The sequence below is a fragment of the Numida meleagris genome, chromosome Z, assembly GCF_002078875.1.
Source record: "Numida meleagris isolate 19003 breed g44 Domestic line chromosome Z, NumMel1.0, whole genome shotgun sequence".
NCBI lineage: Eukaryota > Metazoa > Chordata > Aves > Galliformes > Numididae > Numida > Numida meleagris.
In genome coordinates, this window is record NC_034438.1 from 1,390,819 (window position 1) to 1,404,721 (window position 13,903).

At 49.7% G+C, this 13,903-nt stretch overlaps 1 protein-coding gene across 7 annotated transcripts in view; it reads right to left on the reverse strand.

Moving 5' to 3' along the window:
* CTIF (cap binding complex dependent translation initiation factor) overlaps window positions 1-13,903 on the reverse strand; it is a 99,146-nt gene that overhangs the window by 35,966 nt on the left and 49,277 nt on the right. For all 7 annotated transcript variants that reach the window (XM_021379958.1, XM_021379955.1, XM_021379954.1 and 4 more), the window contains one exon: window positions 7,800-7,876. In XM_021379958.1, the coding sequence (XP_021235633.1) occupies window positions 7,800-7,876 (77 nt within the window). The remainder of the gene's footprint in view (window positions 1-7,799; window positions 7,877-13,903) is intronic.

The window sequence follows — 13,903 nt, forward strand, 5'->3', positions numbered from 1 at the left end:
ACACCAAGCTGTCAGGAAGTGTCGATCTGCCTGGGGGTAGCAAGGCCCTACAGAGGGATCTGGACAGGCTGGATTGCTGGGCTGAAGCCAATGGGATGAGGTTCAACAAGACCAAGTGCCAGGTCCTGCACTTTGGCTGCAACGACCCCAGGCAATGCTACAGGTGTGGAGTAGAGTGGCTGTAAGATTGTGTGGAGGAAGGAGACCTGGTGGTATTGGTCAATGCTCGGCTGAATGTGAGCCAGCAGTGTGCCCAGGTGGCCAAGAAGGCCAATGGCATCCTGGCTTGTATCAGAAATAGCGTTGCCAGTAGGAGCAGGGAAGTCATCGTCCCTCTGTACTCAGCACTGCTGAGGCCCCACCTCGAGTACTGTGTCCAGTTTTGGGCTCCTCACTGCAAGAAAGACATTGAGGCCCTGGAGCGTGTTCAGAGGAGGGCGACGAAGCTGGTGAGGGGTCTGGAGCACAGGGCTTATGAGGAGCGGCTGAGGGAGCTGGGATTGCCCAGTCTGGAGAAGAGGAGGCTTGGAAGTGACCTCATTGCTCTCTGTAATTACCTGAAAGGAGGTTGCAGTGAGCTGGGGGTTGGCCTCTTCTCTTGTGTAACAGCGATAGCACTAGAGGGAATGGCCTCAAGTTGTGCCAGGGAAGATTCAGGTTGGACATTAGGAAATACTACTTTTCTGAAAGAGTGGTCAGGTGCTGGAATGGGCTGCCCAGGAAGGTGGTGGAGTCACCAACGCTGGAAGCGTTCAAGGAATGTTTAGATGCTGTACTGGGGGACATGGTCTAGTGAGAAGTATTGGTGATAGGTGGACAGTTGGACTGGGTGATCTTACAGGTCTTTTCCAACCTCAGTGATTCTATGACTCTATGATTTATTCATATAATACACAGTTAAACTGATATAGTATATGGTATTACGTAAGCTATATGCAGCCAGGCTGTAGGAGCTGGGAGTACCAGGAGTTTACACAGATTCACAAAGCACACGGACCAAAGGAAAACCCATCAGGAGCTATGGGGCACAAAAGCTGCAAACTCCTGGAGAAGGGGAGAGCAATGCAGGGACACAGCACCATACATCAGCCTGCTCTCCCCATGCTCCTCCTGGTGTCTGGCCTCACAGGGGCAAAGAATCATGGAATCACAGAATCACAAAGGTTGGAAAAGATCACTAAGATCATCAGGTCCAAGCCCAACTCGACCCCCCACCATGCCCACTCACAGAATCATACAATCACTAAGGTTGGAAAAGACCTCTAAGACCACCAAGTTGAACCCTGACCCATCCCCACCATGTCCACTGACCATGTCAGGCTACGAGCACAGAGCCAGGTGTTTTGCCAGGTGTTTTGGCGTGCCCAAATTTCTTCTTGCAGCCCACCTCCGCGTAATCACAGCTGATTGCAAAAGGAAAGTGACGCTGCACCACAGCGTGCATGTGTTTGGCCTGTGGCACCATGCAATGAGGCTGGGTGTAGGATCTCGGGGCTGGGTGCAGGATTTGCAGCGTAATGCTTTGCACGCACCGCCAGGAGCACAGGCAATTAGCAGCGCTGGCGCACGTGCGGCCGTTCATTAAGCCGCAGTAACGCAATCACCCAGCTGAGCCCTTTTAGGAACAAACCACCGAGACAATATTGGCCTCTGGGGACCTGCAGTTCAGACAATTAATTTAGTGCAATAACTCACAGCGATGCTGCAGACAATCAAAATGAATGAAACAATGATCTGTCCGTAAATTGCCTGTAACTAACACCTCGCTGACGCATGGCACACCGCCGCCGGCCGCCTGTTTCCATGGCATACAGTGCTGACTGTCTCTGGGAACTTATGTGTGTGTGAGTGCTGATCCAGCTCCTGGATGGGATGTCCCTGATGGGCTTAGGGTGCCTGCTCTGGGTCCCCAAGGAGAGCCCCGCGGTGGCTCCATGTCCTGCCACCGGCGGCCAGGAGGGCACAGGGGAGATGGGATGGTGCAGAGGATCGAAACCTCCAGCCAGATGCTGCCTCAATGGTCAAAGTCACAGAGTCACAGAACATACCGAGTTGGAAGGGACACACAGAGGGACCACTGTGTCCACACAGCACACAAACCCAAACCCTACAGCTGAGAGAGGTGTCCCAAGGCTCTGTGAGCTCCAGCAGCTGTAGGTCACCATGAGGGAGCTGCAAGGGATGAGGAGCTATAGGGACATAAGGGGCTGCAGGGCCATGAGGGGCTGTAGGGCCAAGAGGAGCTGCAGGACATGAAGGAGCTGTAGGGCCATGAGAGGGCTTGAGGCCGCCACGAAGGCTGTTTCAATCCTTTCATCTCCTTCCCTTCCTCTCTCTTTCTCCTGCTCAAAACCATTTGTTGAACTCAATAAAGACCTGCAAACCATCTCGCTTGCCGCTGCTTTTCAGCAAGCGTACAGTCCGTCTGAAACATTTTGCTTTGTTCCAGCAAGGAACGGCAATTCTGCACCAAAATAATGCCTCAATATTGTTGCTTTCTGTAATAAACATCCTCTCCACTCACTGCGAACCCCTCAATAAATGTCTCTGTAAGAACAAAAGACATTTCTGTATTGTTTTAAGTTCTCTTCCTTTCTGAAAACCTCAATTAAAGCAGTGAAAAAGCCAACGCGTCACTTCTATACTCTGTAATTATGAACTCATTTCTATTCACTATCCCAGCAGGAGATTATTGTCCTGCTGACCTCTGGAATGGCTCTTCTGAGGCTTTTCCAAAATCTCCCAGCACTAAAAACAACACGTTAATATCAACCATGAAACAAGCTCACCTTCACGTTCACCCAAAATAACATGCAGCCTTAAAATCCACGGCGAGTGGTATTCCTGCCACTATTTTTATTTGCGAAACATGCCCGGGCACTGGCCACGAATAGAACAGCATGGGAGAGGCTTTGGAAACAGCTCTAAAAGCAGCGTGAAAATCGCTGGAATACAGGCCGACAGCTTGATGTAAAGAGTTGTCACATCAGTGCCTTGCATGATACCCTCTGAGTGATGCTTTGGCCTTTCTTATCAATCCCATCAATATTTCCAGCACAAAAACCTGACCTCCCACACTCTCATGTGCCTGTGGCATGCCTACGTGTACATGTTTCTCTCCCCTTAACTTTCAGGATCAAATCCGAGCAGCACAGCTTAGTCAGAGCCAAGGATCCAACAGCTCAATGAACAACACTCCAAATCCCACCTAACCCCAAGGATTTGAGGAGTTCACATTTTGTCTGAAATGCTCAAATTGTGCCTGCAGTGCCTGACCTGAGATGCCACTGCATTGTAGCAGACCCCTGGGTTACCCATCTCTTGCCTTAGGACACAGCAGACTCATGAGCCGCGTGTACTCCCCCAGTTACCCACCAGTGGGATGGAAACCCTCCAGAAGAAGGTGCTAATTGTTAAGATGCCTCCTCCATGAGATGGAAGAGGATGGGATGTGAGTCTCAAGTCTACATTCTTGCTGAAGACAGAACAGAAGCAAAGCCCAGCGCTTTCTCCATGGCGAGATGTTTTGGTTCCACTGCTCCCACGACTCTGTTTTTCAGACTTTCTTGGCTCAGGTTGATGTGGGAAAGTGAAATAAAGCACAGAAACCTGTTCTTACCCTTAATCATCTTTGTTGCCCCCTGCTGGACTCCTTCTAGGACACCCTTGTCTTTTTTGAGCTGGGGAGCCCAGAACTGGACAGTCATCTGCTTGAGAAGAACCGTCCTCCAAATGCCAATAACTGCACCCTCACTGAGCACAGAATCATAGAATGGCTTGGACTAGAAGGTACATTGGAGATCAGCTTGATCATCTAGACTATTCAGCATGACATGGCCAACCTAGTTGTGGACAGTACAGTAGGATCCAGATGTCAGCACCACTGGGAATGCCTTACAGCACTTTGTCTGGCTCCCAGCCCATCCTGGTGCAGGTTTCACAATATGCTCTGGCATCCAAAATAGCAGCTGCGATCCTGGAGGTGAATCCCAGCAGCCTCTGCTAAAGGTGAGAACTGCAGTGAGGTCTCCCATGTGCTCCTCGTGGCATTAGTAACGTTATAAAACCCCAAGCTTATCCAACAGACCTCAATTTCTGTTGAGGTTTAGTAACAGTGAAGTGCCCTGCTGATGGCATGCAGGTCGTTCAATCAGCTGCAGAGATGGAGAAAAACAACCTGCAAAGCCTCCTGATGCCATAAAGTCTACTGGCAGCTGGGCAATTCAGGTTAAATTTAGTCTGCAGTACAGAGGTCATGTCAGTCGCCAAGATCATAAAAAAAGAGAATAAAAAGTCCTGTGTTGTACAGGCTTTATGTAATGCCAATGCTGCTCTCAATAGAGAGGTGAACCCTGCAGCTGGGAAACGCACCCAGCTTGCTCCTGCCACTGCCTCCTGGCATTAAAAAAAATGGAACAATGAAAGGAAGGGATTAAATTTCCTCAGACGGGTATCTCTTAACCCCTCTGTACCATGCCTGTCTAGGCAGACCAGGCTGGTGGAGGGGGTACACATGTCTCCCAGTTCTGCTCATGTGGACTCACACATGTATTTTTTGTACTATTGTGTACTATTTTGGGGGCAGGAAAGTGGCTCTTAGGTGATCCAGTCCAGGGCTGATGCTAGATACAAACTTGATTGATCTTCAGATGGCTTCTGTGGATCTGCTGGACCGTCTGCTGGGATTGCTGCACACTCAGACCACCACAGCCCTTCCTCCCTTGGTGGCAATCACGGCAGATCTTCTTCCCAGTCTACATCAGGTGGCCAGTTGTCATCTACTTTTCATCGTGGCCATGTGGTTCTTCAGCAGAAATACTCCTCCTGGCCCTGCATCGCGTACCCTGCATACCAGAGAGCATCCTCATTGCTCCCAACCTGCTGGCAAGGCTGCACAAGCAGAGATGTGCAAAGAAGCGTTTCCTTCTCTGGGCTTAAAGTCAGTTGTCACTTCCCTACATCCTTGTATCAACAAATAGGAAAAAAAAAAAAAAAAAAAAAAACAAGTGGAAACTTTTGCTTTCCTTCTCCTTATCCCAAAGGATGCTCTGGCATCGTGCAGCCCGCTACGCTCATCCCACCGTACCTCCTCCCCTTGCAGGACTGGGTTCGGCAGAGCTGATTCCTGTCATGTTTTATTGCAGGGCAAAGTGGTGGAGTGCCCTTTATGGTGTTTTGAAAGGAAATTGTACAGGAACAATGTCCCGGGCAGTGTGGCTATTGAAAACCCTTCACAAAGGGAGTTTGCCACAAGAGGAAAAGCTGCTTAATCAGTCCAACTAATCACCGTAGGTGGTTGAGAGTCCCCGAGGGTCTGTAAAATCAAATAGAATGGGAAAAGAAATATATCACAGCTTGCCTACGCTTCTCCTGGAGCCACCAGCAGATCCGGGACGCTCCCTGCCTGGCCCCGAGCCTGTGGTCACCGTCCTCTGGGCTGTCCCCATGTAGCACCGCACTCGTCCCAGTGGTGGGGACGCGTGGATGAGCCCTCGAGATGTCCCTCAGCGGAGTGGTGGTCCTGGAGCGGGACAGCGGGGCTGGGGGCAGTGAGCAGGGAGCAGGGCAGGGTGCCCACCCTCCTGCAGTCACCCCAGATGACCCCGAATGGCTTCCAGCGTCGGCAGGAGGGGTCAGCAGCGCTTACACAACCCTCAGGAAGAGGAAACTGTCCCTGACAGCCACCCGCGGCTCTCCGGGGAGGGAGGATATTTCTGCCTCCTCTAGCTCTCAACCTCATTAGAAACAACACCCAACGACAACAACAAAAAAAAAAAAGCCCAAAGAAAAAAGGAAAAAAAAAAAAAAACAATAAAAAAACAGCCGGACTGCTTTTCCCTGATCATTAAAGTGTAAAGCCAAGTTGAAGGTAGGAAGCAAACTGGGACAGTGTGAGAGAAAACCTGGGGATGTTTCTGGAATCAAAAGCAGTAGGGGCATGGTGAGGAGAGATGGGGAAAGCTCCCACCTCTTTACACTCTGGGAGCTCTCTGGAAAGAGGAGATTAATTAACTCCATCCATTTTACACTCCATTTTACACCATCCCCTCCAAGGCACGGGGCTGCATTTCCCATAGGCAGACCACCAACCACCCACCAACAACCAACAAGAGGCGACAGAACCAATGGGATCATGACAGTGCCAACTTTTTAAGAGTTCCCATTCCCCATCAATCTTCTCCTGGACCTCAAACAAAGTGGTCCGCTTCCTGAGGTGACGACCACAGAATGGTAGGGGTTGGAAGGGACCTCTGGAGATCACCAAGTCCAACTGTCCCAAGGGTATGGCTGGCTGGCTGGGCCCTCCATCCCCAACCACATTGTCCTGGGATGCCACAGAACAGACTGGGATGGGATGGAGGAGAGGCCCTGAGAGAATGGGTCCGTTGTGCTCCATATTGCAGCCCTGTGGAGGTCAAACCAAACTGCCTCTGCTGTTGGCTGGGAAGGGTGGGTCTTGTAGCAGCAAATGGCAGGTTAGCATTTGGGACAAGAAAAAAACCATCACTGGTATCCAGGAGCTGCTCTCATGGACATCTGTGGCCGACATCGATTTGCTACCAAAAATGTGCCAAGCAGACCACAGTCAGTGCTCCTCAACTGGGAGAGATGGAGCCAGCTTCAGCACCTTCAACCCGATCTTTGTGTCTCTTCTATGCAACAAATGAAGCATGCATTCCATGGAAAAATTAAAAAATGACTCGTAATGTAAAACCTTGGGTTGCCCTAATCCAGTGCTGCTCCTGGGACATCACCCTGCAAACCCTCCCACTCAGATATTTGGTCTGGGGCAGTCTCTTGCCCCACACATCCCAGCAGCAGCCCAAGGCAGCTCTTTTTGGCCCAGCAAGGCATCATACCTCGGTGCAGAGAAACCACTGGCTGCTCCTTCTGAGAGATGAGACTCATGTAACTAAATATGCAATTTACACAATTAAATATACAATTAAATGAACTCATTAGGTCGAAACCACCATTGCCACAGGAACTCAGCTGCCTGCCTTGTTAGCACATCCCCTCCTTCACGCAGATGCCTTGCTGCAAACCCCGCTCAACCCATTCTGAAAGTCAGCACATTTTGCTTTTCAATGGAAAGAGAGGAAGCAAGCCACAGGGACTCAGAGCCTTTACAGATAACACCTTGCAGCTGCCTCTTCTATTGGAAGTGTGAGGATCTGCCTATGCTGTAATACGTGCAAGACACATCATTTTCCAGACCTTAGTGCTCGAGGAGCATGAGAGGTTATACCCCAGATTTCAAGGGCAAGCCATGGGGACAGACAGACACTTCACTTTCTGGTTGTCAGTGTTCCAGTACTGGTTTCTGCATTAGCTCAGTGGTGACAGCTGCTAAACAGTGATATTCACATAAGCACAGAACCATAAAACCATAGAATGGTTGGGCTGGAAGGGACCTTGAGGATCATAGAACCACAGAATGGCTGGATTGGAAGGAACCTTGGGGATCACAGAACCATAAAATGGTTGGATTGGAAGGGACCTTGAGGATCATAGAACCACAGAATGGCTGGATTGGAAGGAACCTTGGGGATCACAGAACCATAAAATGGTTGGATTGGAAGAGACCTTGAGGATCACAGAACTATAAGAATGAGTTGGGTTGGAGGGAGCCTAAAGCCCCCCCAGTCCCACACCTGCCATGGGCTGGCTGCCCCTTTTACGGCACCAGGCACCTCCAGGGATGGAAGTGTCCAAAGACATTCCATGAGACAGTGGGGAAAGATGTGCAGTGAGGACAAAAAAGGCTAAAAAGAATTCCAAAGAGAGGTTCCACTTACCTCCTGTCGTTTCTCCTCCTTCGGAACAGCTTTTTGGTGTGTGCGATTTCAGCTTCATGAGGCAGCGGGTGGTAACCCTGGAAAACAGGGAAAAGCAGCGTTCAGCTCCAGGATACAACAGGCATTGACTGAGCCCCCGGGATAAGGATGAGTGCCATCCACCTATCAAGCTGACCAGGACACTAAATATCTTGCCCAAGGCAAGCTGGAGGCAGAGGTGCAGTTTCCCTGCCTTGTCCTCTCCCCAGTGAAGGTACCAGGTCACCCCACACTGATTTGGTGCTTTGGTCTGGCCAAGGGAACTCTGTATTACCATCCTACTATGGGCATCACGAGGCTTCATTAATGTGAGCAAAGAGCCCTGAGGTTCCTGGAGGAAAGGCACAGTGTGAGTGCAAAGCATTATTTATTTTCCAGGGACTACGGAGCTGTCATAACCGCAATGATTTTTATTTATGTAGCATTGTACTTCCCAGGCTGGTGATAAAAGCCTCGTAAAACTCTCTCCTTCTACTTCCATAGCGATCTGTCTTATCCTTCAAGCTGGTGAATCAGCCTGGACATCACCGAAAAGAGCCTGGAAATCTCTGATGTCAAGCTGCTTAAAATTATACTGAGACTTTTCCATTACTGGATGCTGGAGTTTGAGCCCTTTTCACCCATTTGGTCACTTTTTTTTTGCCAAATGCATTGGAGGAGCTTAAATCTTGGAGACCTCTGCTCCTCTGAAAACGTGCTCCTCTGAAAATGTGCTTGCAATTGGCTGACGAGTACCAAAGTGAATGGGAAAAGGAAAGGAGGGAGCAGACCCACTGCCCAGTCACATCAGCTCTACTTGTTTAGGAAATGAGGCAAAAAATAGCACAATACTCAGTGAGACTGCTTCCAAATGTTGCAAACACAGCTAAGTCTGGGGTATTTTTAAGATTTTAAACTGCATTTCAGAAACGTGAAAATACAATTACCCTGAAAACTGAAACCATCCTTGCAAAGCATGAGCACCCGAAGTGCTGATTTCCTATGAATTGTCATTACATCTCGGGAGCTGTACTCCTGCTCATTCCAAGCAGAAACCATAGGTAAAGTGGTGCCATGCTGCTCCTCCTCAGCCCCTGGGCATCCAGAGGGTGTGAGGGATGGGTTAATTCCATGGGAATACGTCTCACAGCCCAAGCAGGAATGGATTAATTCCATGGGAAGAGGTACCCCAACCCAAGAAGGGATGGGTTAATTCCATGGGAAGACATCCTCCAATCCAAGGACGAATGGATTAATTCCAAGGGAATGCATCCCCCAACCCAACGAGGGGGGGATTAATTCCATGGGAAGACATCCCCCAACCCAAAGAGGGATAGATTAATTCCAAGGGAATGTGTCCTCCAACCCAACGAGGGATGGATTAATTCCAAGGGAATGTGTCCCCCAAACCAAAAAGGGTTGGGTTAATTCCATGGGAATGCATCCCCCAGCCCAAGGAGGGATGGGTTAACTCCATGGGAATGTGTCCTCCAACCCAAGGAGGGACGGATTAATTCCAAGGGCATGCATCCCCCAACCCAACGAGGGGTGGGTTAATTCCATGGGAAGATGTACCCCTTTCCCCCAACCCAACGAGGGATGGATTAATTCCAAGGGAATGCATCCCCCAACCCAACGAGGGGTGTGTTAATTCCATGGGAATGTGTCCTCCAACCCAAGAAGGGATGGGTTAATTCCATGGCAATGCATCCCCCAACCCATGGAGCCCAAACAGAACACAGCGTGCCCATGAGGAGAAGCAGGCGTCTCGCTCCCAAGCCGAGCGGTTCCCTTCCTTAGTCCTAGGCATGAGACAGTGTTTTGGAAAAAAAACGTCACCGGTCCCTACTCTCGTCTATTTCAGTGCCTAAGCAGAGCTAAATTTGGAAGGGAGAAAAGTCGACTTTTTTTTTGTGCGGGGAGCTGATGTAAAAGGAAATATCGGCGACTTCCAAGGAGGGCGGAGTGCCTGGAGGAGGTGAGGGCGGGGGGTGGGTGCAGGCCAGAGTCCCAAGGGCACGGCACACGCGTTTATGACATCTGTGTGCTCTTTGCTTTGTCTGCAGGCTGCTCTCCACTGCAGGCTGTGCAGGGCAGTGCTGGAAGCTGGCTCACAGAGGACAAGGTGAATCTCCAATGGCTCTCCCAATTTCATAAAGTATCCCCGATAGCGAGGGATCGATAAGGATCACTGATTCCAGACTTGTGGCAAACAGATGCTTTATGAAGGTGGAACCAGAGGGCAGAACCAAAGAAACAAGTTTCGCAGAGCAGAAGACCACCCTGTGCCCTGCAATGGGTCCACAAGAAGACCTACACAAGAGAGACATTCTTCAGTCCTGCCCAACCCAGAGATGCACATTTGCAGCTTGTCAGTGGGCAGAGAAACTGCATTTGGTCTCTCTCCCACCACAGTTTTATTTTGATATTTATTCACAGGTGGCTTGAGAGCATAACATTTCAGCGTCACGGGTTCTGGAAGTGAGAGATGTGGGAAAAGTAAAGAACAAGGAGCCCATGGTCTTCGGAAGCACCACTAATAGGGGTCCTTTTCAATTTTGGAGCAAAACACTCCGTGATTTACGTGGTGGTAAACTTGGAGAAGAACCTGAGAAGCCCATGGGACTTCTCATGTATGTACACATATGTCAAGTTGGAATTCCAAACATAAGGAAGACCAGCAGCTCTGTGAGAGAAAGGGCTCTCCAGGCTGGTCCCCTGGAGATCAGCTCTCTTGTGATGGGTATATTCATTTTCAGATGTTTTTGCAAAAGCGGCTCTTGGAGAAGAGGTGGTGGCCTCTGGCAAGCACTTCTCTACATGGTCTGACAGTGATTGGACAAGGGGGAATGGTAAGGGGTTGGGGCTGTGTCGGCCTTGGGTCTCTTCCAACCCAACTGTTCTATCATCCTGTAGTTCTGCGTTCTTAGAGGACCTTTCCAACCCAATCACTCTGTGATTCTATGGTTCTACGATCTTCAAAGTCTCTTCCAGCCCACCCATTCAATGGTTCTATGATCTTCAAGGTCCCTTCCAACATAACCACTCTGTGATTTGTTGTTTCAATCCTGTGGTGTTCACATCTGCCCAATGCAGCCTGACTCTCAGATGTGAGATCTCACCCCATGAAGTGACCTTCTTCACCATGTAAGCCCACTCAGCCCCTCCCGCAGAAGATGCTCACAGCTCTGAGACAACCAAGCATGCAAAAATGACCCAAATGTGAAACAGAGCAAACAAAAGGCTGAGAAAAGCAGCAGGATAGATGGAAAGGAAAACAAGGCTGGGGCAATGGGAGAAGGAAAAGAAGTGATCTGATTGTACCAGTCCACATGAGATTTATCTCAAGAGCCTTTGTGCCCTCAAGAAACATCTCCACCCCTCCTTATCTTAAGCAAACGGTGGCAGGAGGCCTGGGCTGAGCAAACAGGTTGTTAGGCTGGCAGTGCAAGCCGGTAGCTTTGCTCTATTTTATTGCACCCCAAGCTCAGGGTGGGATTTGTTTTCCGAGGCGGTGGGAAGCGATGGGTGGGGTTGGGTTTATGGAAGATGCAGCAATCTCCCTGCATGACAACAGCAGAAATATTGCGGATAGAGGCAGGGCAAAAAAATAAACAAATATTGCACTTCCAGAAACAACCCACAGAAATCATTCTCGTAATGTGTCACAATAAGGCTTTCATCCACTGATATGATAGATCATTTGCTGCAGATATGGGAAGTCTGGAACAGCACAGAGACGCAGATGTATTTATTTCAATTTTATTGTGCCAATTCCACGCTCTGGTGCCTCGAGGGGTTGCATGTCACTGGGCACATTCAGAAAAAATTTAGAGTCAGGCTACGCATGGGGAGCATGGTGGGAGCAAGAGGTGCCCCCATGGGATGAGGGGCACGGGGACCAGCTCCATCACCAAGGCCAGCAGTTGTCACCACTGTCGGCGCTCTGAGCAAAGCCATCTCCAGACAGACTGCTTGCCTGGACCTCTTCCCCTTCCAGGAATTCCCACCGAACCAGCCTGCCATCCTCTCTCTTCTCTGACACGAGGGGAATTTTCTGCCTCTTGAAAGAAAAGGGCCATGGCACCAACCAAAGCCTTGACCTGATTTGAAAGCCATGGAAAATACCTAACAATGGCAGGAAGGGCCCTGTAAATGATTTCCTCTCCATTAAAATTGAAGTGATAAATCTGTTCCTTCAAATTGCAAGCTATTCATTTTTCCTGGAAGGTGCTATTAGAATAGCTGCTTCTGATTAAGGAATCCATCGCTGCTCCTTTCTGCATAGGACCAGAATGTCTTGGGTTGGGTTGGAAGGGATCTTAAAGACCATTTAATTCAGGACCTGGTGCCAACTGAAGAGAAAATGCAACACCTTTATGCCACGCTCGGTCATCAAAGCCAGAGCTAAATCCAGCTGTGGGGCTGGCCAAGGGGATGGTGCTTCCAAGAGGGATGAGAGCAAAGATCTCCTGGCTTTGCCACCACGCGACAGTGGGAGGGATGCTCTGCAGACCATGGGGTAGGACGTGCCTGCCCGATGAATCATGGCACCGCGCAGCACGCCCATCGCATGGGAGGCATAGGAAGTTGTTTCTTGGGGGATGTCCCGGTTTGGAGGATTTCCTGATTAACTGCAACTTTGGGGAGTGTGCCATAAAGCGTGCATTGCCAGCAAAGGCAGAGTGCAGAGGTGCAGCGAGTGTGCTCCGGGGGTCAGCGCCGTGGAGATTTTTCACAAGAAAAAGAGTTGGGATATAGATGAGCGATGGGGAATCAGCTGAATATCTTTCCTTCCTTAGTTTCCAATAAAAATTCTGACCTATTTCCTACAGGGCTGCCCTCCCATATTGCCTCAGGGATGCAAACTCCTGCAATCCCATTTGCTGAAGGCTACTGACAGTTTATGTGGCCCCTCTCCCAAATCCGGGGGCGTTTTAATGAATTGCAGACTCCATGCATGCAGTCCCAGAGCTCTGACTCTTCCCACCTCTTTCCTTTGGAGTATGCTATCAGCTCCTGGCACTGTGGACACCCAACTAAATGGAAGATTAAATACACGCTGCCAGCTTCACCCCACTGCATGCAACCCAGGGATAAAAGAGGGGGATATTAGGAACAAACTATTCTCCAAAGAGTGGTCAGGCACTGGCACAGGCTGCCCAAGGAGGTGGGGGAGTCCCCATCCCTGGAGGTGTTCAATAACTGCGGAGATGTGGCACCTGGGGACGTTGCTAGTGGCCATGCTGGGGTGGGTTGGGCACCTTTGAGGGCTTTTCCAACCTTAATGATACTGTGATTCTACAAAAAAAAAAGCCAAAGAGAACGGCAGAACAGCCCAGAGCGAAGCTGCCCACATGGGACGAAGGCCGCAAATGCAATTAAAGCATTAGAATAATTCATCAGAATAATTAGGCAAAATACTAACGGGCTGCACAGGGAGGTGGCAGAGTCACCGTCCCTGGAGGTGTTCAAGAAACATTCAGATGCTGTCCTAAAGGACACGGTTTAGTGGGGACACATCGGTGGTAGGTGGACGGTTGACTGGATGATGGAGGCCTTTTCCAACCCTGTTGATTCTGTGATTCTACGATACTCCAAGCGAAATGTGCCTTGAACCCTCCCCAGTCCCTTCTGCTGGTGACTGACAGCGAGTTTTCTGGGGTCTAATGCTCAGCCCCGTGGCTCCTGAGTTGTACATAGTTCAGAGATGATAAAACTCAAAAATCTGCAGACATGCACAGAGCCACCAGCAGAGCAAGGTGCACGCTGGAAGCACTGGAGCCAGGCGCTCCAGATGCACCGAAACAGACACGCGGTGCCATAGGAAGAGTATAAATAACAGACAAAAGAAATCCCCTTTGTTACCAGAATCCGCAAATCCACCATGGGTTACAATCTGACTTAGGAAACAGAGCTTTTTCCCATGTTCAGGCAAAACGGGAACAATACTTTGCGACTGGAAGTAACTCTCTGATTGTTTTCACTGATGTTATTTTAGTGTTGTTTAGGTTTATTGCTTATTTGTATGCATTTCCTCCAGCCCAGTCGTGCTTGAAAACAAGCCTTACTGTCTGCAGTAAGTC